This window comes from Aythya marila (genome assembly GCF_965140915.1).
Source record: "Aythya marila genome assembly, chromosome: 25".
Lineage (NCBI taxonomy): Eukaryota > Metazoa > Chordata > Aves > Anseriformes > Anatidae > Aythya > Aythya marila.
In genome coordinates, this window is record NC_139066.1 from 2,052,996 (window position 1) to 2,076,565 (window position 23,570).

Here is a 23,570-nt window from a genome sequence, read left to right on the forward strand (position 1 = left end):
CTAGCCCTGCTGGTCACGCTGTTCCTGATACAAGCCAGGATGCCGTTGGCCTTCTTGGCCACCTGAGCACACTGCTGGCTCATATTCAGCCGACTGTCCACCATCACTCCCAGGTCCTTCTCTGCCTGGCAGCTTTCCAACCATTCCTCTCCCAGCCTGTAGCTCTGCTTGGGGTTATTGCGCCCCAGGTGCAGGACCCGGCACTTGGCCTTGTTAAACTTCATGCAGTAGCCTCTAGATAACCAAAAGAAGATAACCAAAAGAACCTAGATAACCAAAAAGAACCTAGATAACCAAAAGAACCTCATAGCCTCTACATAACCAAAAGAAGAAACAGAGAAGCAACTTGCCTGAGCAGGAGCAAAGCAAATGGTCAGGAAAAGTGGAAATGAGCGTGAGGAAGTCCCTGTGAGTGCACGCCCTGCACCTGAGGAAAGCTGTTGCATGCTTGGGGGCAAGTGGGCACCTTAGAGCAGCGTGGGGGCATGCAAACTGCCTGCTGTCTTTGCACTGACCCAACCCATATGGGTTCAGGGTCCTCAGGGACGAGAGATTTACGTGTATGGTCCATGACGGGGAACACCAATGCTGACTTGTGGAAGGGGATCAGCCCTGCATGTGTGCCATCACCTGGGCCCTGCCAAGTGCTGTGCTGGGGGCAGTTGGGCCTCATGGGACACATGTTCCTGCCGCACATGCCCATTTGTGCTGGCCATAGCCCTGAGGTAGGGCAAACGAGGGAAGATGAGGGTGGAGTAGAAGCAGTTGGGTATCCCTGCACTTATTCCACCCATTCCCCACATCTGCCATCAATCTTCTGTCCCCACCTGCTTCCCCAGCACAGCACTGTCCTGAGCAAGAAGAAGCCCGTTCCTAAGAGCCTACAGGGTGTCAAGCCTCCACAGCCTCACACAGACTCGTAACTTCTTCTGTGAGGACAGCACAGGTTGTGCTCTCTGTTTGCAGGACAGGGGGGAGCTGTGGGCAGAGATGCTGCAAGGCAAGGGTAGATTGCCCCTTGCTCTGTGAAAGTGAGGAATGTCTTCTTCAGCTCCAACAGGCATTGTCCAAGAGAAAACCCTCTGCAGCATGTCGCAACCTCCCATTGTTCTGGGAGTGGGGAAAAGGCTCCTTAAACACCCATCTTATACCCACCAAAGGCAAGACAATTCTCGCTGGGCGGCTCAGGAAGGCATACGCAGAGGGAAAAAACATCTACAGCCAAGGCTGGGTTGCCGGAAACTTTAATGAGTGTAGAGAGGAAAAGGAGGTCACTCTGAGCAGAGGCCCTTCAGTGCAGGGATCTCCAGTGCCTACTGAGAGACATGGACTGTGTTTTCAGAGATCTCAGACTAGCCCCTGGTCAGGCTCCTGCCAATGTTTGCCAGAGGAGGTGAGGAAGGTCCGTCATTCTGAAAGCAATGGCCTGAAGATTCCTCCTTCTGTTGTCCAGCACCATGGTCGTGCTGGAACCCCAGGGCCATGGGCAGTGCCTTTAGCAGGGCAGGCATCTTCTGCCACAGTAGCGGCTGGAAATGCCCGAGAGATCACAGCACCCGGAGGTGATGGGGACTCCATCACAGCTGAGGATGCTGCCAACGGCAGCAGAGGTGGAGGATCCCACAACGGTGTTCTGCGGGAAGGAGCTGAGGATGGGGCCGGGCAGGGTCACCACTACGGGAGAGGGCTCAATGACGACGGTGGAGTTCTGGCACTGCCTGACGCAGGGCTCGTTGCAGCTGCTGGCCAGCGGGGTTGGGCCACAGGGCTGGCATGGCAGGCACTGGTTGTAGCAGGACATGTCTTGGGCTGGAGATAAACCTGGGAGAGAGGGCAGAGAGGAAGCAGAGCATATGGTGAGGAGCAGCCCCATTATCCCACCACAAAGGAGCTAAGACAACTGGTGAGGGTGGATGTGAAGGTTGTGCCAGGAGGTTCATGGTCTTCATCGCTTTGTACTAACAGGGCCCTTCAAACCGCAGGCTGATCCAATGAGACAATCACGTTGCACATAACCCAAAAGGCTACCTCTGCACCGTATCCCAGCCTCTCTCTACACAGAACGTCTCTCTCCACCCCTCTCCCATGGGAAGGAACTCCAAGGCCCAGCATAGCTCTGAACCACCACCAGATGAGATGTCTATTAATGCAAGATCCCTTCCACTTGAGAAGAGGAGGAGAGAGGGCTTCAGACTCACCTGGTTACCAAGGAGGATGAGGCAACAGAATTGGATGAGAGAGCAGAGAACTGGGCTGCCTTTTATACTGGTACTTCATTGCCGCAGGCCCAGAGGCACCCTTGGCAGAGGTAACAATTTTCTGACAAGCTCATCTTGAATGCAAACCATCCCAACAAATGATATGGCCTGTGCACTGGTTTCCTGCACTGCTGCCTTTTCATTTCCAGATCTAGGCCATGGCCATTCTGCAGTGATGGTTTCTTTAGAGTGCTGGCATGAAATGTCCAAGGATTTCTAGGGCAGGAATGCATCAGTGAGGGCAGAAGACTCACTGGAAGTGCTGGATGGGTCCCCTCTGATCATCTCCATGGCTCTGCTCTGAACCCACTTGAACAGCTCTATATCTTTCTCATGCTGGGGGCCCCAAAGCTGAACACAGCACTCCAGGTCGGGTCTCACTGAAGCGGAGCACAGGCCGTGAATCACCTCCCTCCACATTCTGGACATGCTTCTGTCAAGGCAGACAAGCATGGAAACAAAGCTTCTTTCCTTGGCCAAATTCAATTCTGGCTTCGATTTAGCTCTCCTAACTTGATTCCTATCTTGCCTCATCAGACTATGTATCTATATTCTTTCCAGTCTACCTGTCCTTGCTCCTACCCTCTATGGCCTTCTCTTTCATGTTTGAGTTCAGCCAGTTGCTCCATGTTCATCCATGCAGGTCTCCTGGCATTTTGCCTGACTCCCTCTTTTGTGGGATGCATCACTCCTGAGCTTGGAGGAGGTAATCCTTGAATATTGCTTGAATATTCCTTGAATATTAACCAGCCTTCTTGGGCCCATCTCCCCTTCAGGGCTTTGTATCATGGTACTCTACCAAGCAGATGCCTGAGCAGACCAAAGTCTGCTCTCCAGAAGTCCAGGGCAGCAAGTTTCTTGTGCTTCCTCCTCGCTGTGCTCAGGAACCTCAATTCCACCATTTCACAGTCACTGCAACCAAGGCTGCCCTTGAGCTTCACAGTCCCACCAACCCCGGGTACTATGAGAACGAGGTCCAGAATATAGCACCTCTCCTTTTAAGCTCACCTTTTGCACTCACCTGAGTTCCCGGTTGCTTTTGTTCACACGTCTGCTCTTGTCTTGTGACAACCACTGTGCAGCTGGCTTTGTGTGAAGGCACGTGGGTGCAGAGATTTGTGCAGGACTCCATGCAGGTATAGATGAGCACGTGCGTGTGTCCTTGTTTCCCCTTTATCACGAGGGTATAAGCACTTGGCAGCACTCTCCCCTGCTCTGTGCATGAGTCCTGCAGGGGAGCGGGTTCCCAGGGTCAGAAGGAGCCTGAGAGCAGCTGAATGCAGATGGCACCAGCCTCTCAGAGATGTGTGCAGGGAAGAGGCACTGGAAAATACAGCTCCTTTCTCCTGAGCCCTCCTTTTCCTCTCGCTGCAACAATCACCCCCTGTTCCTGCCAACTTCAGGCCCAAACAAGGACCGTATCCGGACAGTTTGGATCCTTGGTTTAATTCAGGATAGCAACGTTTGGAGTGCCTCTGAGTGACTGTCCATCGTTGACCTTGGGATGTACAGGAGAAGCAGACTGCTGTAAGGCTCCTGATAGTGTCTGTCAGTCAGAGATTTCCAACCCTGGACACTGCCAGGTCCTCCTGGGAGTCAGTGCTGAAGCCAGGCCTATCTCCTCACAGTTGTCTATAAAGGCCTGCCAGCATTGTCTCAGAAATGCATCGCAGAGGGGACAGATTCCCATGGCTGGTTCTGCCTGGACTGGCTGGTTCGCCTGAGGGTAAAGGAGCAGCTGTCACTCCTCCATGTGTAGAATATCACAGCAAAGGGATCACACAATAGCAAGAGAAATTTGTGTGTCCCCCCTTCACTCCCCCTTGTGCCAAATGAATTCTCAGCATTTGGAGTGCTTCAGCATGGCTGACCGTCTGGCACAGTGTTCATAGTTCATCGGAGCCCTTCCCGCAGGCCTAAGCCTGCAGCTTTGGCATGGAGGGCACCTTCTGCTTGAGTAGCAGCTGGCAGTGCCAGACACCCTGTCCTGCTGAATGCTTTCATTAGGGCCACAAGCAGTCGGAAGGAGGGCACCCTCGATTGTGCATGGTCCCCAACAAGGGAACACAGGTCATGACAGCATAGGTCACAAATGTGCTGTGGAGAACACAGGCTGGCTGGAGAAAGGGGCTGACCAGAACCTCATTTTGACGCAAAGGAGCAAAGAAAAGGATTTTCCTCTTGGGCAGGAAGCACCCCCAGAGTAATTCAGGATGGGGGCTGGCTGCCAAGGAAGCAAACCCTCAGGAAAGGCTTTTGGGTGCAGGAGGCACCCAGCCACACACGAGCCAGCAGCGCGCCCTTGAAGCAAAGGTAGCCAACGGCCTGTGGAGCTGTAGGCATCAGGGGGTGCCCCGCAGTGCGTGGGGCCGGGCAGGTGGGGCGTGGGCGAGGCGGGGGCACAGCCACAGTCAGGCCGCGTGGAGTCGCTGCCGGTGCTTGGAAGTCCCTTGCAGGGCCTGGAGTTAAACAGCACGGGCCCGAGGGAGCCTCAGAACAGCCACATTGGGTTTCCTCCGTTTTCTGCAGTGGTCTTATTTCCAAGAGCTTGTTGTACAGGTTTCTTCCTAAGCCCAAATCCAGGACCTCTGGCGCTGAGATGACGTCCTGGCAATACAACAAATATCTGTGCTGGACACTCACTCTAATGACACGTGTTGGAACCTTGGATCTTGCCAAAGGACCGAGTCACTGAGGGGTTTGCTGCACTAGCCAGCACTGTTGTAGGTCTGCCCTTGGTGCAGTATTCACTCCTGTGTGTGCAGAGCTGCTGACTGCTGAGCAGAGGGCTGTGGTGGGGCGTCCTTCCCTGCCAGATAATGTGTGGCTCTCCCGGGGGATTGGGTGGAAAGGGGGTGGGGGAAGCAATCCCATCTTCATTGACAGCAGAGGTGGGTGCAGGCCTCTGTGTCTGGCTGGGTTCTGGATGGGAGGGGGAGGCCACTGGGGACACTTGCCCCTTGCTGGGGCTGCCCACCTGCCAGAAGGGGCAAAAAGAGGGAAGCACACAGCAGCCATGTTGGTGTCCTTTTGCCTTTATGCTGACCAAGTGAAATGTCCTAGGCTTCACAGGCTTTCAGCTGTGAGCTAACTGCACAAGTGTGACACTCCCAGTGCTGGAACACTTCTGGCTGGCCAAGGGGTCCTGGAGCACAGCAAAGACTGGCTGGATTCCTTTCTGACTGCTTTAGCCACTAGTCCATCCCTCTCTTGTGAGCCTTGCTGGGGCAGGGGTGAGCCCCAAGGAGCAGCAGGGGGAGAGCTTTGCTCCACCCTCTGTGCTGAGGTTTAGAGGCTGCTTTGAGCTGGCAGAGGGGGAAGTGAACTTGCAAGCTTGAGCTCCCTCTTTCCAGGCACTACGTGGGCACCCTGTGAAGGCGAGAGCGTGACATGGTCCTGCTTTTCCTGGCAGCCTTGTTGGCACTGTCAGACTTAGGTGAGATGTGACTTTGAGGCAGGGCAAGCTAGGGTCAAGGTGGCATCCCATCATTTCTGGAGGGGGGAAATAGGACTCCTTCCTCCTGGAAGAACTAGAAGTGTTATCTGTAGGGAGAGCAGGGGCTGCAGACCAGTACGGGAGACAGTCTGGGAGATGTCATGAGCAACGAGTGTACAGGGATGAATAAGCATCTGCACTTTTCCTTTGCAGATGCCTAGCGTTCATACTTGCATTGTTCATAGGTACGTAAGGACTCAAATCCTGGTAAGATACTGCTAAAAAGTAGGTGAGCTGACAGACTTGGGTATGGGAATTGAATAACACCTGCAGAAAGAAGAGGGCATGTGTACTTAGCTCAGCATTTTATAGCCCATGAAAAGGGAGATGGAGAGGGGGGACAGTGAACAAGTTGGTGAGCTGATAGACACAGGAGAGAGAGGGGGAGAACAGATACATCTTCAAGCAGTGCTGAGATGCTGTTCTGGCTTTGCAGGTCATGCACAGAAGGACTCTGTGGTGCAGTTTGCACAAGAAACTGCCATCCAGGTGGGACACAACGCTACTCTGCACTGCAATTTCTCCACCAGCACCTCTTCTCCATACATCTTCTGGTACCAGCAGCACCTGACCCAGTCCCCTCAGTTCTTCCTGCAGGTGAGCAAGTTCAAGCCTCATGTGCATTCCGGGAGGATCTCCTCTGTGCTCTCCATGGAGAACTCCCAGGTGCTTCTCCACGTGCAAGATGCCAAGCTCCAGGACAGCGCTGTCTACCTGTGTGCACTGAGCCCACACTGGTGCCTTCAGCTTGCAGCTTTATACAGGAAGGTGCAGGTGCTGTGAGGTGCAGTTTACTCTCATCACAGTTTGCATGGAGCTCTGAGCTGAGCCTGCCCAGCAAGGACACCTGGGGCTTGTGGTGAGCCAGCTGTCCCACTCCTGATGCCTGGCAGTGTGGTTAGCATAACCAACAGCAAGGCAAATATCCATCATGTGGAAGGGGCTGTTAATGTGCACCCCTGCCTCCTTGTCTCTCCCTCTCACTGGCCGCAGCATGTGGAGACACCCACCATTGTGGTGAGAAAGGGCATTGGTGTTATCAATCTAATAATCAAACTAGCAATTTATTTGTAGTAAGCTTTAGGATTTTGTAGTAATTTTTAGTATTTCTAGTAATTTATTATGTAATAATACATTCCTAATTACAACCACAACCTGTGGCCAGTCCTCATTCTGCCAAGGATCCTTAGAGAACCTGCCAGTGCTCTGTAGTGTTGGGAGACAGAGCTGGGTGTAGTCAGCAGGAGCCTTGTGTTAGAATAATGAATAAATGGGCCACATTGTGAAAGGGTTTTCTTGGAAATGGAAGGCAAGATGCAAAGCAGCAATGGCTAAGCTCAATACACCACAATCCAAATGCCTCAGGGAATTAACTTAATAAATGGAAAGATGCATGTACGGTAAGGAAAGAGAAAAGGAAGGAAGGAGTGTTAGCTGGTCCTTAGCTGCAATGTGGAAAATTGAGAAGGAGTGGTCTGGAAATTTAGAGGAAGAAAACAGAAGGTTGAAAAGGGAATTATCAGCCAAAGATACAGATGTTTTGGCTGTTGCAGAACAGTGCTTAGACGATGTTGAGGACTTTTCAGCTTCTTACACTACCCTCCACCAAGGACGCTGGAGGTGCAGATGAAGGTGGAAGGAGACACAACCAGGTAAAAAGTCCAGATATGTTACCCAGTGTACTACGAGTCAATCCACAGACAAGGACTAGACATTGTTTATTTCAGAATAGTGCAAGTCTGGGTAGCTGGTGGTTTCTAGCAAGGCTGGCACCCCTTAAGACTTTTCGTTCCACTTTCATAAAACCCCTTCTCAATACATTTACATGTTTGTACAATCCCCACTCCTCTGAATGGTTACATACTACCATAGTGCTGCCATGACAGAATCATTCTTGCAGATCTTTGGAAAAGAGGGCGGGCCACTTTGGAGGACTATAAAGACGTTGCGAGGCTGTGCATGGACAAAATTAAAAAGGCCAAAGCTCATCTGGAGCTCAAAGTGGCTACTGACGTTAAAGATAACAACAATTGTTTTGAGAAATACATCAACACAAAAAGGAGGACTAAGGAGAATCTCCATCCTTTACTGGATGCAGGGCGAAACTTAGTTACAAGTAACTTAGTTACAAGAAAAGGCTGAGGTGCTTAATGCCTTTTTGCCTCAGTCTTTAGCAGCAAGTGCAGTTGTTCTTGGGATACCCAGCATCCTGAGCTGGTGAAAGGGGATGGGGAACAGAAAGTATGCCTCATAATCAACCTGGAAATGGTTGGCGACCTGCTACAGCACTTGGATGTACGCAAGTTGATGGGGCTGGATGGGATCCACCCGAGGGTAATGAGAGAACTGGCGGAGGAGCTGGCCAAGCTGCTTTCCATCATTTATCAGCAGTCCTGGCTATTGGCGGAGGTCCCAGTCGACTGGTGGCTAGCAAACGTGATGCCCATCTACAAGAAGGGCCGGAAGGTAGACCCAGGGAACTATCGGCCTGTTAGTTTGACTTCAGTGCCAGGGAAGCTCATGGAGCAGATTATCTCGAGTGTCATCATGCGGCACTTGCAGGGCAAGCAGGCGATCAGGCCCAGTCAGCATGGGTTTATGAAAGGCAGGTCCTGCTTGACGAACCTGATCTCCTATGATAAAGTGACATGCTGGCTGGATGAGGGAAAGGCTGTGAATGTGGTCTACATTGACGTCAGTAAGGTCTTTGACACCGTTCCCCACAATGTTCTCCTCAAGAAACTGGCTGCTCATGGCTTGGACTGGCATACGCTTTGCTGGGTTAAAAACTGGCTGGATAGCCAGGCCCAAAGAGTTGTGATGAATGGAGTCAAATCCAGATGGAGGCTAGTCACTAGTGGCATCCCCCAGGGCTCAGTACTAGGGCCAGTTCTCTTTAATACATTTATCAATGATCTGGAAGAGAGGATCGAGTGCACCCTCAGTAAGTTTGCAGATGACACCAAGTTAGGTGCATGTGTCAATCTGCTCGAGGAAGGAAGGCTCTGCAGAATGATTTGGATGAGCTGAGGCCAACCGTATGTAGTTCAACAAGGCCAAGTGCCGAGTCCTCTACCTGGGATGCAATAACCCCAAGCAGAGCTACAGGCTGGGAGATGAGTGCTTGGAAAGCTGCCTGGCAGAGAAGGACCTGGGAGTATTGGTTGATAGTCGGCTGAATATGAGCCAGCAGTGTGCTCAGGTGGCCAAGAAGGCCAACAGCATCCTGGCTTGCATAAGCAGTGTGGCCAGCAGGTCTAGGGAAGTGATCGTCCCCCTGTACTCGGCTCTGGTGAGGCCGCACCTTGAGTACTGTGTTCAGTTTTGCTCCCCTCACTACAAGAAGGACATGGAGGTGCTCGAGCGAGTCCAGAGAAGGGCAACGAAGCTGATGAGGGGTCTGGAGAACAAGTCTTACGAGGAGCAGCTGAGGGAGCTGGGCTTGTTCAGCCTGGAGAAGAGGAGGCTCAGGGGTGACCTTATCACTCTCTACAGGTACCATAAAGAAGGCTGTAGCAAGGTGGGGGTTGGTCTGTTCTGCCACGTGTCTGGTGACAGGTCAAGGGGGAATGGGCTAAAGTTGCGCGAGGGGGGTTTTAGGTTGGGTATTAGCAAGAACTTCTTTACCGAGAGGGTTGTTAGGCATTGGAATAGGCTGCCCAGGGAAGTGGTTGAGTCACCATCCCTGGAGGTCTTTAAAAGACATTTAGATGTAGTGCTTAATGATATGGTTTAGTGGAGGACTGGTTAGTGTTAGGTCAGAGGTTGGACTAGGTGATCTTGAAGGTCTCTTACATTCTGTGATTCTGTGATCCTCAGAGAGGAAGGGTCCCTTGTTGGGCCGGGGTCTCCCAGCACACAGGCGTGATTTTTACTCCTGCAATTAGGATAGTACATGGTGACTTCACATGTAAATACTCCTAATCTTTGGTTTTTAGCTGTCTATTCATATTGCATTGCTAGGTGATATATTCAAAAGCCAAATGAAGCCACACTCTTCTTGAATGAGCGAAAGAACACAAGGCAATGCACACAGTCTGGAACATGAAAAATTCCTGCTAGAAATTGGGACTTTTGTTGCTTTTCTTGAGGGTGGATTGTGAATATAGATGGATGCCAGCAGGAGTGGCCTTCTAGTACCGAATAAAACACTGTAAGTTGGAGGTAACACAAGAAAGAAAAAGGGAATAGCATAGGTAAGTTGTTTTTTGTTTTTTGTTTTTTGTTTTTTCTGATGCTGGGAACCCTGATTTATGGAGCTTTACTGGGACTGTCTGGGACAGAATTAACATTCCCCACAGTAGTCCCTAGAGTGCTGTGCTCTGCACTTAGAGCTAGAACTCCACTGCCATCGCAACAATGTTTGGGCAATTATGGACCAGCGCTGGCACAACATCAAGATTCTTTCTCCAACACCTCCAAAGCAAGGAAGTGGAGGGTGGGCAAAAGGAGGGAGGGGACATCACCATGGCAGCTGACCCATATAATCCAAAGGGATATTCCATACCATGTGATGTCACACTCAGCAATAAAAGGTGGGAAAGGGGAAGGAAAGCGGGGAGCTCTCTTTGTGAAGACATCTGTCCTCCCAAACAATCGCTATGAGTATTGAGGCCCTGTTTGCCAGGTGATGGCCAAACATCACTTTTTGTGGGGAAGTAGAGAATAATTTTCTTTTCTCTCTGTGCTTCTGTGCAGCCCTTGCTTATTTCTCTCTCTTACTTTTCCCTTATATTAAATTTTTTTCTTCTCACCCTCTTCTGATGAGGGGGAGTAAGAGAGTGGATGTGGTGGAGCTCACCAAGGAACATAAGACAGACCACTTGTCAGGGCAAGGTACATGCTGCAGATCCTGCTCCTGCTGAGATTCACTGGCATTGTTTTCTTTGGAGATTTTCTGGGATTTTGTGTAATTCTTCTTTGAAATGGAGAACTCTATTCATCAAACAACAACACATTGCTTCATTCCTACAGATTTGCCACATGCACACTACCACGTGCCAAAGGATGTGGACAGCACAGCTCTGTCCAGCACAGCAGAGCTCTGTGCCTATTCAGGCGAGCTGCCATGCAGATCCCAAACTTCTCCACGAAAAATCTCCTTCTGTTTTGGGACACCACAGGCAGTGGAGAGGATTCACTGCTTCATGCGGTAAATATTTTTGGACAGAGGGAGAACGTTCACGCTGCCTGGGGGCTATGAAAGGAACAGTTGGGGTCTGCAGAGCTTGGAGTGTCATTCCTTTGGATGTCTGAGAAGTACACATTTGAGGCATTGACAAGGCAACTAGCCAGGCGCAACCTAGCCAGACAAGGTGTTAGGGGTGGTGATAGAGGGGGCCCAAGCATCAGGGAAGCAGAAACTGCTGGGGATGTGGCCCTGGGTGGGTGCCCCCTGTGGCCCATCATTGTGAGTGCACGTGACCCACTGAACCCACATCCTTTTCCCTGCTGACTCCTCACCCGTTGCCTGATGGAACAGGTTGTCCTTGTCCCCTCTAGGCTCGTGCCATCCAACATCCCAATGGAGCCCTGTTCCTCTTGCAAATGCTAGGTTATCCCACCAGAACAGGACACAGCCAGAAACCCTGGATGGTGCGTAGCATGGTTCCTCCCATCTTTCTGGGGATGTGAAAGGTATCTACTCCTCACACAGGAAATAGGAACATTTCTATGGAGCAGAGGACCCCAAGGTAGAAAGAACAAGCTCAGTGGGGAAGACTGCCCTGACATCAGCCATGGCCAAACAGTGCCTGTGCAGAAGTTAGAAGAGAAGGCAGATGTAGCTGGGGAAGTGAGGACCCCACTAGGAGAGGAGACGAGAGCAGTCCTTTCCCATAATGTGGCTCCCAAAGTTCCCCTGACTGTGACAATCCTCAGTGGCTGCTGCAGCTGGAGGAGGGAGAAACCCCAGGGAGCATTTGGGGCACAGTCAGACCAGAACATATCTTGTTACTGAATCTGCCCTTGTTCCCCCAGCATGGTCATTTCCTGAGCTCTGTTCTCTTGGGGCTGGGAGGTGCTTTTCTGACTCTCTCTCCCACAGCAAACAGGAGGATCAGTCTCAGCATGCACCGTGGGTATCTCATCCTCACTGCCTTCCTGGGGCAACTGCTGGGTAAGTGCTGGCTTTTAATCAAGACATAAATCTTCTTTTCCCAGGAAGCCCTCGTCAGCCTTACCACATTTATGTGACAAAGACATTATGAATCACAGGGAAAATGTTGGTAAATGTTGTCCCCTGTTTCTGGTTCTTGGACTGGTTATCTCACAATGCTGTTATTCTTCGAAATTTGGAATGAGGAGATGGAGAAGAGACCTCTCCTGCTTCTCTCGTCCTTTCAGTCCATCCTTTTTCTGCCTCTCTCTTCTGGTCCACCTACTGTAACCAGAGAAGATTTCATCAGTCTCTGCAGTCCCTCATTTCTCCCTTTCCTATAGAAACAGCCAGATTGTGTCCAAGTGGATACAGGGACATGAAAGCTCTCCTCCCATGGACATTACCAGCGTGTCCAGTCTGTCTTCTGCCTGATGTGTGAGGCAGGAGGAGCAGGCAAACAGCACAGCTCTCCTCAAGGTCCACTCTTGCCAGGGAGCTCTGAGCTCTGCCCCCAAACCACCTTGCTGTGCCCCAGCCCTGGGGACCTTTCAGCCCAGTAAAGGACAGGGGGCCTTATCTCCCACAGGTCTGAATTCACTCCTGTTTGGCTGTCTGGAGATTTCCCCACAGAACTGCTGAACTTCTCTTTCTTCCAGAAACCACGGGGCAGGTGTCCATCACCCAGCAAGAAGGACAAGTCACCGTGGAGCAGGGAAACACCTTCCAGACCAATTGCACATACCAGAGCTCTACACCTGATGCCTGGCTCTGGTACCAGCAGAAGAAGGGACAAGCCCCTCAGCTGATTTTCTATCAAGCAGGAGCAGGCACCAAGCAGAGTGACCATTTCACCACGGAGCTGAACACTGAGAGGAAATCCAGTGTTCTGCGGCTGAAGGAAGTCGAGCTTTCTGACAGCGCCTTGTACTTCTGTGCTGTGAGTGACAGCCTGGTGCAGGAAGGTGCCCTGGCTGAGCAACAACTCTGGATGTGGAGGGCACTTGTTCTCCAGAAGGATTCTGTCATTTCCAAGACAATTGTGAATCTCCAAATTGTGAATATGCTCCTCCATCTCAGACTTCAGTGTTAGCCAGGAGATAATTCTGGCTCAGAAGCACCTATTGATTATTGCTCTATCCCAAGCAATAGATGTGTTATGCGTAGAAAGTCTCGGTCCCAGCGTGAGAGCTGGGCCGGGGCTACTACCTGATAGGCCAGACTCCAGAGAGGCCTGGATGAAGGCTCCATCCAGTGATGGCCCTGCACCGCCTAAGAGGCTGGCTAGGCCAGGCTGACAAGATTTGGCCAGGCCAGGCACAGGCACACAGGCAGCAGAGCTGGGGCAATGCCATGCTAGGCCTGAGCTTGAGCAGAGTCTTTGGGCTAGGGGCCAAGAGTCCTTGTGAAAGTAAAGCACCCCCACACCACAGGGCCCCGAGGTGTGCTACTGTGGGAAGGCCCTCACCTGGGTGTGGAGAGCAGTGGGGCTACATGGAGCACAAGGGCCACTTCATCCTCATGGCTCTGGGAATGACAGAGGAGCTTGGTGCCTGGGAGAAGATCACGCAGCGTGTGCCCTGTGGTTGGGGTGGTGCATGCCCTGTGCCATTCAGGGTGTTATAAATAAAACCAGAGATGCACTTGGATTAATTGCAAAGCAAAATACCAAGATGAGAACTGCTTTGTATCAAAATCGCCTAGCTTTGGATTATTTACTAACACAAGAAGGAGAAGTCTGTGGAAAATGTAACTTTAGTAATTGCTGTTTAAAGATTGATGATAAGGGTGTTTCTTCCTAGTAGCTGGTAGAACGTTATGTTCTGGTTTAGGATGAGAAGAATGCTAATAATATGCTGATGTTTTAATTGTTACAGAGCAGTGCTTACACCAAGCCAAGGACGTTTCAGCTTCTCACTCTGTCCTGCCAGCGGACAGGCTGGGGATGCAAGAGCTGGGAGGAGGGCTGGACTGCTCAGAGTTAGGCTGGGCATCGGACAGCAGGTGGTGAGCAATTGCATTGTGCATCACTTGTTTCGTACACATTATTACTAGTAGTACTATTATCATCATTATTGTCATTATTATTGTTATTATTTTGTCTTTATCTCAACTCACAGGCTTCACTTTCCCATTTCTCTCTCCCATCCCAGAGAAGGATGCGGGGAGGTGAGCGAGCAGCTGTGTGTTGTTTAGCTGCCTGCTGGGTTAAACCACAACGAAAATAAAAGCTGTAAATGAACTTGTAAAGGAAATGAAGAAAATTGCACATGTCCCAGTTCAAATTTGGAATGGAATCGATCTAAGATGATTATGGAAGGGGACTTTATGGGTGGTGATTGGTTTGCTAAAATAAGGATGGTTGTATTGGGGATATGTGGAGGATTGTTAATAATTCCATGTTTAATATTACCAGATTAATACACTCGGTTATACAAGGAATGCAAATATCTGCGATACCTGTTGACCCAGAACCAGGGAAAGAAAAAACCCATTCTCTGATGATAATAAAAACAAATAAAGATCCAGAATTGGTATCAATTGGCATCAATTCGGCAAGTATTAACTTGATTAGAAAGGAAAACACGAATCAATGCCATGAAAAAGGAGATGGGGGATTGTGATATATGTTCATCTGATTCGTGTCAGTATGGAACAGTGCTAGGGCCGCATGGTATGATGAATGTGACCTTCTGTCTTACATACTCTTGTATAACCACAAGTCTAAGAGAAACAGAATGGTTAATGTATATAGTTCTTGTACCTTGACTTTGGTTTCTTCCCTTTCCTCCCAGTGTCCCAGTCTCCTCCTCATTATAGTCAATTTATCAAATCTTCAGAAATATTCCTCAAATCCATGAGCCTATTTGCTTTTGTTATTCCAGACTCTTGTTCTTAACAGTTACAGCCTTTTTGCCTTCTTTGTGGTTGATTTAGCACTGCTATAGATGTGACTGGAGTGTCCCTGTGAATGGCCTGTGACGCATGTTTTAACTACTCGTGAAGCGTCAATAAGAGAGGTATTTGTGTTTGTATGTTCTTTCTTTGAAGTCTCTGATGTCTGGGGGTTTCAGAACAACTGCTAACAACTAGTAACTGTTATAGCTTCTGAGTGGGACACTATGCAAGCCCCTCATATCTGGCCAGGTGGCCAGGAGATTAAGGAGAAGAAAAAAGAAGCTGAAGGACAGCTAGGAGACAAAACTTGCAGGGGACGCTGTGTAAGCTTTTGACATACTGCCAAGGAGTACAAAGGGGAAGGACAAGAAAAAAACCTGAGAGGAAGACTATGAGCCTTCAGCATGAAAGACCCCCAGAAACCCCCAGGGAGCCACCAGAGACTGATGCGCATGCTCCAGTAGGAGGGACTGGATCCCAGAAGCTAATTATAATAACCCTTTTTTTTTTAGAAGTAGTAATGAATATGTATTAGTCTAGGAGCATAAAAATCAGCTATTTGATGTAACTGGTGTGCGTCCTGGTGGAGGGGAGACTCCCGGCGCACCCAGCGGTGTTTGCTTACCTTCCTTTAATAAATTGTAAACTTTGATTATAATCCTATTTTGAAGACTGAAGCCATTTATAACAAGGGCCCATAAACAGACCTTGCTGAGTGCACAATCAGGTCCCATTCTCACTGCTATGTCTCAGCAGAGACTGTGGGATACCTGCCCCCACAGAATGTCTTTTCTGGAGCATGGTGCAATTGTGCCACCTATGAGGTCTCTGAGTTCCAGGGCCTGATGAAAGATGATCCATGCTTGGGGAAAAGAAAGCAAGACTGAGCAGCCATGAGTGTTTGGGCATTGGTCCCTGCCCTGGGCCTGCCTTCATGAAAAAGGCATTGAGTTCACAGGGCCTGGGGACTCCAGTGTGTGGCCTGATGGGACTGGTACCAGTACGAACCTGTGGATCCCCTCAGCCCTATGCATCCTGGCAACAGCTGGGTCATGCCAGACGCTGTGCTGAAGTGTGATGGGGATGCACAGAGAAGCTGTTCCTGCTCTCCATGCCCAGACATGATGCCCATGATTAGGTGGTGGAGGAAAGGTGAAAGTTGATGAGAGACAGAGGGCCATCGCCAAGACAATTACCCATTCCCAGTTTCTGCAGTCCTTTGGGATCATATTGGTCTCAGCCTCCATCCCCAGCACAGCTTCACCCAAAGCAAGACGAACACTCTTCCCCAAGAGCTGGGGCCTCCAATGTCAACAGCGCTTGTCTAGGCGGAGATGCCACAAGTCAAGGACTGGTGGCTATTGGCTGTGATGGAACTAGGGATGTCTTCCTCACCTTCAAGAGACAGTGCCTGAAAGAGGAATTGCTGCAGTATGTCCCACCCTCCAGTGCCTAGGGGAATGAGGCAATGCCCCCAGCCTATTCCCACTAAGGAATGGTTTTCTCCCTTGGCCATCAGTATCCAGATGAAAAGACCACACAGGGACACACTCAGGGTTGCTGCAAATGTTTATCAAGGCTCAGGAGGGAAAGGAGGTGACTCCAAGAGGAGGCCCCGAGATCATAGCACAGCAGGAGCAGACAAAAAACTGTTAGCTTTTCCAATGGCAGACTTGCAACAGGGCATCAATCTACCTGGCCCACATGGGGAGGAGGGCTAGCAGGTCTCTCCAGGCTGGTTCTTGGGGCCTCATGCAAAGCAGAGGGCAAGAAAGGAAAGAAAGAAAAAGAGCGTGTAGAAAACAGGATAGGAAGACATTGGTCATGTTGTCATAGACTCAAGACTGGCCCCTTCCTATCTGTCTTTACAGGACAAGACAGAGATGGTCAGGTCCTCTTACAACAACAACATGAGGTCTCTTCGTCCATCCATTCTTGTCCAGCAGCATGTTCTGAGTTCCTGGGGTCCTGGTCTGGGGCACTGTCTGGCATCTTTAGCAGGGGCGGCACCTGCTGCCACAGTAGCGGCTGGTAATGCAGGAGAGATCACAGCACCCAGAGTTGATGGGGACGCCGTCACAGCTGAGGATGCTGCCAACGGCAGCAGAGGTGGAGGATCCCACAGCTGTGTTCTGCGGGAAGGAGCTGAGGATGGGGCCGGGCAGGGTCACCACCACGGGAGAGGGCTGGATGACGATGGTGGAGTTCTGGCACTGCCTGACGCAGGGCTCGTTGCAGCTGCTGGCCAGCGGGGTCGGGCCGCACGGCTGGCATGGCCGGCACTGGTCGTAGCAGGACATGTCTGGGGGCAGGAGGTTCACCTGGGACAGAGGGCAGGGAGGAAGCAGAACATGGGCATTCATGAGGAGCAGCCAGTCACAACAGCCTAACAGATCCAAGGCACAGGCAGTACTGTGAGCTGGAGGCTGTGCAGGGATGTGCGAGGCATTCTTGGCTGCATCCTGACAGGGCCCAAAAAGAGCCACCACAGCCAGGATACACCCTAGGCTTCAGCATAAGAGCCATCATACCAAAGGCCCAATCTTCCTCCATGACAAACCTACAACTTGACTCTCCCACAACCAGCAGTCCCAAGATATGGCAGGGCACACAGCTGATAGCAGCTGAAAGGTCCAAGGAACTGAGTCCTCCTGTGGGAGAATGAGGGGGACAAGAAGGGGCTTCACACTCACCTGGTTCCCAACAAGAAGAAGGCCAGAGAAGTGGATGAGAGAGCACGGAGCTGGGCTGGCTTTTATAGTGGGCCTTGGCTGCCCCATGTCCAGAGGCATCCCTTGAAGCAGGGACTATTTTCTGACAAGCTGCTCTTGAATGTAAAACATCCCACCTAATGATACGGGATGTGTGTTGCCTTCCTGTGATGCTGCTTTTCATTTCCTGCTTTATGCCCTTTCCCCAAAGAAGGCAACTTCTGAGTGGCAGGCAGGGAGGCCCAAGTATTTCCAGGCAATACATGTCAGTGTGGGCAGAAGACTCAGCTCACGTGCTGGAAGAGTCCAGTAAAAGCAAATGTTGTCAGTCTGGGTGACTCCCTAGGGACTCTCTGGGGCCCTTTTGGCTACAGGTGACCCAGCTCCTGACTGTGACCCTACCCCTGCTGACACTGCCCTCAGGGAATACCTGCTGGCCTGTTTTGCCTCCTCCTGCTCTGACCCAGGGGTGTCTGTAAAGGGGGAGAGGTTGTGCAGGGCCCTTTCTGGATCACAAAAGAAAGGCCCAACAGGTCAGTGGCTGTTTTAGTTAGAAGGAATAACAAGATGCATGTACACAGAAAGGAAACCTTTCACATGCAGGTGATCCTGCCTTCTACCAGCATCGGACAGAGCTGGGTGGGTTTTCCCAAGACACGCAATGCAGATCCTGTCCATAGGGAATTCCTTCTTCACTCCCATAACTTGATGCCTTTCATTTTTTGCTTCAAAAAAAAAAAAAAAGAATAAAATCATACACCATCTCCTTACATGATGCAAGCTTATTTAATTCATGACACCCACCAGTGATCAGTCGGGGCACTCCAGCACTTTCCTTACCACTGCTACACAGGATAACAAATGGGATTCTCAGGCCTTAAGTTCAAGGCCCAAGAAAGCTGACATTGTCTTGTCAAGAGCCCTGGCTCCGGTGCCTTCTGCAAGGCTCCCAGTCCACCTCACCTCTCTATGACGTCAAACCATGTGCTTTGCTCAAATGCTGTCTTTGCTGCACATTGTGTCACATTCATGCACATGTTCCTCCCTTGTGGGCACTTGCCTGTACTGGGGCTATGTGGGACAGACTCAGCATTCCCCACAGCAGCCCCTAGAGTGCTGTGCTCTGCTCTTGGAGCTAGAACAGCATTGCCATCACATCAACGTTGGGGCTATGGTGGAGCAGTGCTGACACAGCATCAAGACTCTCTCCAAGACCCCAAAGCCAGCAGGTATGCAGGTGGGCACGAGGTTGGGAGGCGACATCACCAGGGCAGCTGACCTGAACCAACCAAAGGGATATTCCGTACTGCATGATGTCACACTCAGCAATGAAGATGTGAAAGGGGAAGGAAAAACAGGGGTGGGCATACTAAGTCAGTGCTTCCAAACACTTCGACGAACATCACTTGCTGATGGGAAGTGGAGTATAATTTTCTCTCAGTTTGTTTCCAAACACCCTTCGCTCTTTAGTTTTATAATTTTTCTTCCTTTTTCATTTAATTATATTATCCCTATCTACACTTGTAAGCCCTTTAGCTTAAATCACATTCTCTGCGCACATCTTGCTTTCAGCAGGGGGTGTGAGAGAGCTGTGTGGTGGATGTTTAGTTGGCAAGAAGAGAGCAAGAAGGAACCTGAGAACAGCTGAACAATCACAGAACAAAAACAGCCCAGAAGTGCCCACAGCACATATGCTGAAATGCTGCCTTCTGTATCTGAAGCCCTCTTTCTCCTGAGCCTAAGAAGTTCATTGCCAATTTCAGTCCCCAACAAGGATGGGCCCACAACAGTTTGGATCCTTTCTTTAATTCTGTACCACAGGATTTAGAGTGTAAGAGCATGGTGGCAGTCACCCCTCCCTGTCTCTCCAGGCCAGGGCACAGCTGCACTCCCCATGGCTAGAGAGTTCAAAAGGATGGCGTTAGCTTTATGTACAAGGAGAAAGGCTGAGAAATCCTGCCATCTTTGTGCAGGCCCAGCCCTGCGTGGATCTACTGCCGGTGCAGTGTCAGTGGTGTGTGGGGTGGGACAGAGGTCCCCCATGGGGAAACCAATGCCACACATACATCTGTGACTCATGGGCCTGGTGCTGAGTTATGCAGGGCCTGAAATCTTGGGCAGAAGTGGCATCGAAGGAGAGGAACATGGGTCCTGGTGTTGCTGTGCTGTGGGAGGAAGGACAGACCCTGTGGGTGCCACACAGAAAGCCAAACAGACGTGTATTGTCTACTCCCACCTCACAGGGGGATTCAAAGGAAACAGAACTCTGGAGATGAAGCATACTTAGTCCGGGGCTAATGCGTGCAAGTTCAGAAATGGGTAGATTTGGTTATATGGATGAAATATACATGGAAGAAGTATTTACCCTGAAGGCGATCAAGTCCTGGAGCAGATTGCCAAAGAGATGCTAATGGAGCTCCATCCTCAGAAGAGTTCAGACTTTGCCTGGACTTGATCCTGAGCAACCTGATCTGATGAGACCCACTCTGAAAACAGGGTTGGACTATGTGCGTGCTGGAGGTGCAGCCTCTGATCCTCTGGAGGAGGATCATGCACAGTCACCACATATCAGCCTTGGAGGGATGCCGTTGACAGATCAGTGTTTCTGTTAATTCCCAGGGTGACCCTTGATCACGTACTGATATCATTCATGATATCAAAAGCGGGTGGAGGGATCAGCACTCATGCACACTGCTGCTCATGTCAAAAGATGCATGAATTCATGGGTGCACTCACAGACATTCCTGGATGCATACTGAAGTATATTTGGGCACACACAGAGATAGTTGTGCACACAGTGAAGAAAACAAATACTGCTCTCCTGAACTCCAGGGTTCTGATTTGACTTTCTACTCTCTCTGAAGGAACATCCTGGCTTGCTGAGGCCCTGCTGTGTTTTACCTCCAGAAGATATCGAGTGGTGGAAGGCAAGGAATTCTGAGCAGAAACTCTATCTCCTTCCCACAGGAGTGAGGGGAAGGTCTAGAGAGAGGTTTCTTTTGTTGCTGCTGGGTTTGTCTGAGAGCTGAGAGCTGCTGCTCTTTATTCTGGACTCAGCCATCTACCTCTTGATCCAGGCTGGGAATACACTCATGTGTGGTGCCCAAACAGACCATGCATCCTTCTGTGTAGTTTGTCTTTGGAAACCTCTCATTCACTGACATGTGCCATGTCTTGGTCAGGATGCCTCTTTATGGACAATTTACTTTTCCAGCTGTGTGGTCTGGCTCCCCTTCCTCCACTAGTGGGCCTAAACTGGGATGTCCTCTTCACACTCATGGTCTATGACCAAGCTGTGTGCATCTGCCACCCACTGCAGAACTCCAGTCTGGTGGGAGGCCTGTGGGCTGAGCTACTGCTCCCCTCCTTGGCACAAGCGGTGCTCACCCTTCGTTTGCCCTGCTCTGGCCCTACACAATCACAGCTCCTTCTGGGACTCGCTGTCAGTCATGCAGCTGCCTTCTGCAGAGAGCTTCTAGACTGCTGTACTCCTTAAATACAACAGCACCACCAGTTTTCCTGTGCTCCTTGAGCTCCTGCAGGGTGCTCCTGGTCTCCCTCTGAATGTAGACATGTGAGGAGATACAAGACACTGTCTGCTCACTCTCACTTGGCTGCACTTGTATCATGCCGGGGGCTACGTTACCTCCTCTATACCCACCCCATTGCCAACTTCTCCCACAACAAAATGGTGTCCATCTTCTCCAGGGCTGTGATTCCCTCTGCTCCATGCACCAACCTACAGCGTAAAGACCGAGAAGGTGAAAGAAGCCATGCGAAACCTGAGAAACAGAGGTTATTTCTTTGTTTCCTCTGCTGTGTTCTCTGTCTCTGCTTTCAGGGCCATGCCGTTTTCTCTACTCTCTTCTGCAATGGAGGTCTTGGGGAAGCTGCCATCACTGCTTCCACAGCAGCCCTTATTTTCTTTCTTACCTTTCAGCTCCTCCCTCCTTGCTTCCTACCCTAGAAGCAGCCCTTCAGCACTTGGGAGGGGGACAGAGAGAAAGAACTGCAGGAAGCTGGAAACAACACACACGGATACAAACCCGACTGATAGATGATGAGGGAGGAAGAGAAGAGATCAAATGTGGGCAGTCACAACACTAGTTGGTGGCCTATCAAGAAGCCACAGGGAGATCAGCTTGGGCCTTGCACTTCCTACAGCTGTGGGCTAGGACACATGCTGGGATGGGCGCAGGACAGACCTATACAACCCCATGAGGGGACGTGCAGGGAAATGGGAGCTGGGAGGAGCACACTAGGGCAGACAGAACAGGGTGTAAAAGGGGCTGCAGCCTGTACTTGCGTGACTGGGCCCTGCACATGAGCACCGCTGTCTGTCCTGTCCTCTTCTGGAATATTTCCTTACGTCTCCATAATCTCGCTCTGTCCCATGCACACATGTGCTGCAAGGAGAACGTAGCAATTCCTCATGGAGTGGCAGAAGTGGATTTGATGCTAGCCACTGGAGTCAGACTCAGCGCGAGGACATCCCTGCCCTGTGCTGTCAGCTGCTGGAGCCAGGGGTCCCCCGAGCAGGGAAAGGGGGTCTCAGCCTCCAGGAAAATGTGGCAAGTCCATTTGGGGGCTCCAAAAACAGCTACTGGGGGTACTGGCCTGGGTGTGTCTTCCCCAAATGGGCATGCTTGTCCCTGCCTGTGTGTCTCCCAGGTACGTGCTCAGCTACTATTGCCGTGAAGCCTGTAAATGGGAAAGTGGCAACTGTGCCCCTCAATCTGGGCAGAGACGCTCGACCGATGATGACAGCTCAATGGGCCAGACAGCAGGGCCCCGTACAGTTTGGGGTGCTGTCGGGGCACTGTGTCCCCGGACCCGTTCCTGCTGCTGGCTTTCCACACCTACAGCAGTGCCGGCCACAGCTGTGATACCAGCGCACCACAGCACCAAGCTCCCAGGCCCAGCCCGGCCTGACCCGTTGCCCTCCACTGGGGTCGCTTCAGGCAGGCAGCTGCTTTCTCCTCTCCCGCTTCTCTCCTCTCTCCCTACTCATCTCCTACCACGTTCACTGCCCTCCTCTCCCCTTCCCACTCCCAAAGGAGATGCCGTAGCAGACGGGCAGCTGCTGTCTCCGCTCCCTCTCCCTTTCGCTCCCGCTCCCACTCCCACTCCCACTCCCACTCCCTCTCCTATCCCGGGCTGGGCTGCAGGACGGGCAGAGCCCCGCGGGCAGCAGCCGAAGCCCTGCCCGCCCACAGGCGCCCAGCACTCGCAGCCCGGGACAGCCCCCGAGCGGCCCCGGGGCGGAGCTGGCGGCGGCGGACGGCGGCGGCGGGGAGGAGGCGCCGCGGGCGGAGCAGAGCCGGGGCTGGCGGGGGCAGCGCGGCGCGGGCGGCGGAGCGGCGGGATGCAGCAGGGCCGGGCCGCAGGGCTGGCGGCGCTGGCCGCGGTGCTCCTGGGTGCGCGGGGCTGCCGGCGCCGGGGACGGGACGGGACGGGACGGGACGGGACGGGACGGGACGGGACGGGACGGGACGGGGCTGCTCTCGCTTCTGGCCCGCCGGCTTCTTACGGACCTCGCTCCCCTCTGGCCTCCCTCTGCAGCCATCCCGCCTGCCTCCAGCGAGCTCAGCCGGCCGTTGCCTCCCACCTTGCCTTGCTCCCTGCCTCCCTCCTCTCCTTTCAGCACACCCTCACTCATTCCTGCCTGCTTCCCTTCTCCTCCTGGCTTGGACTCTCCTTTCAAACAGCCGTGCTCGGATTTGGTCCCCAAATAACCATTCCCAGTGAAATGGCTTTGTATGCTTTTTTCTATTGAGGGAATGCTCCCATCAGCTGTCAGCCGTTTTCTTCCCTTTCCCTCTGCATAACATTTTCGGTGCAGCAAAGCCATTTGCTGAGTTTTCTCCTTCGTTTTGTTCTTGGCAGTGGCTGCAGGCAGAGCCCAGGTGCAGCAGGAGCCGTGGGCAGAGACCAGGGAGGGCACCGGCATCAACATCACCTGCTCACACCCCAACATGCAGACTAGTGACTACATCTACTGGTACCGTCAGCTCCCGGGCCAAGGACCCGCATTCCTCGTGAGCGCTTTCAGTGGGTCCAACGCACTGACGGACCTGCCGGGGAGGCTCGAGGTGGCAGCAGACCGCCGG

General features: G+C 51.7%; 1 protein-coding gene across 1 annotated transcript; it reads right to left on the minus strand.

Moving 5' to 3' along the window:
* Positions 1-1,495: 1,495 nt before the first annotated feature.
* Positions 1,496-17,541, minus strand: LOC309887245 (feather keratin Cos2-3-like; the record flags this gene model as incomplete). Its single annotated transcript, XM_082778807.1, has 2 exons — positions 1,496-1,821; positions 17,439-17,541. The coding sequence occupies 2 exons, from the start codon at positions 17,539-17,541 to the stop codon at positions 1,496-1,498; spliced, it is 429 nt and encodes a 142-aa protein (XP_082634933.1).
* Between the last annotated feature and the right edge of the window lie 6,029 nt (positions 17,542-23,570).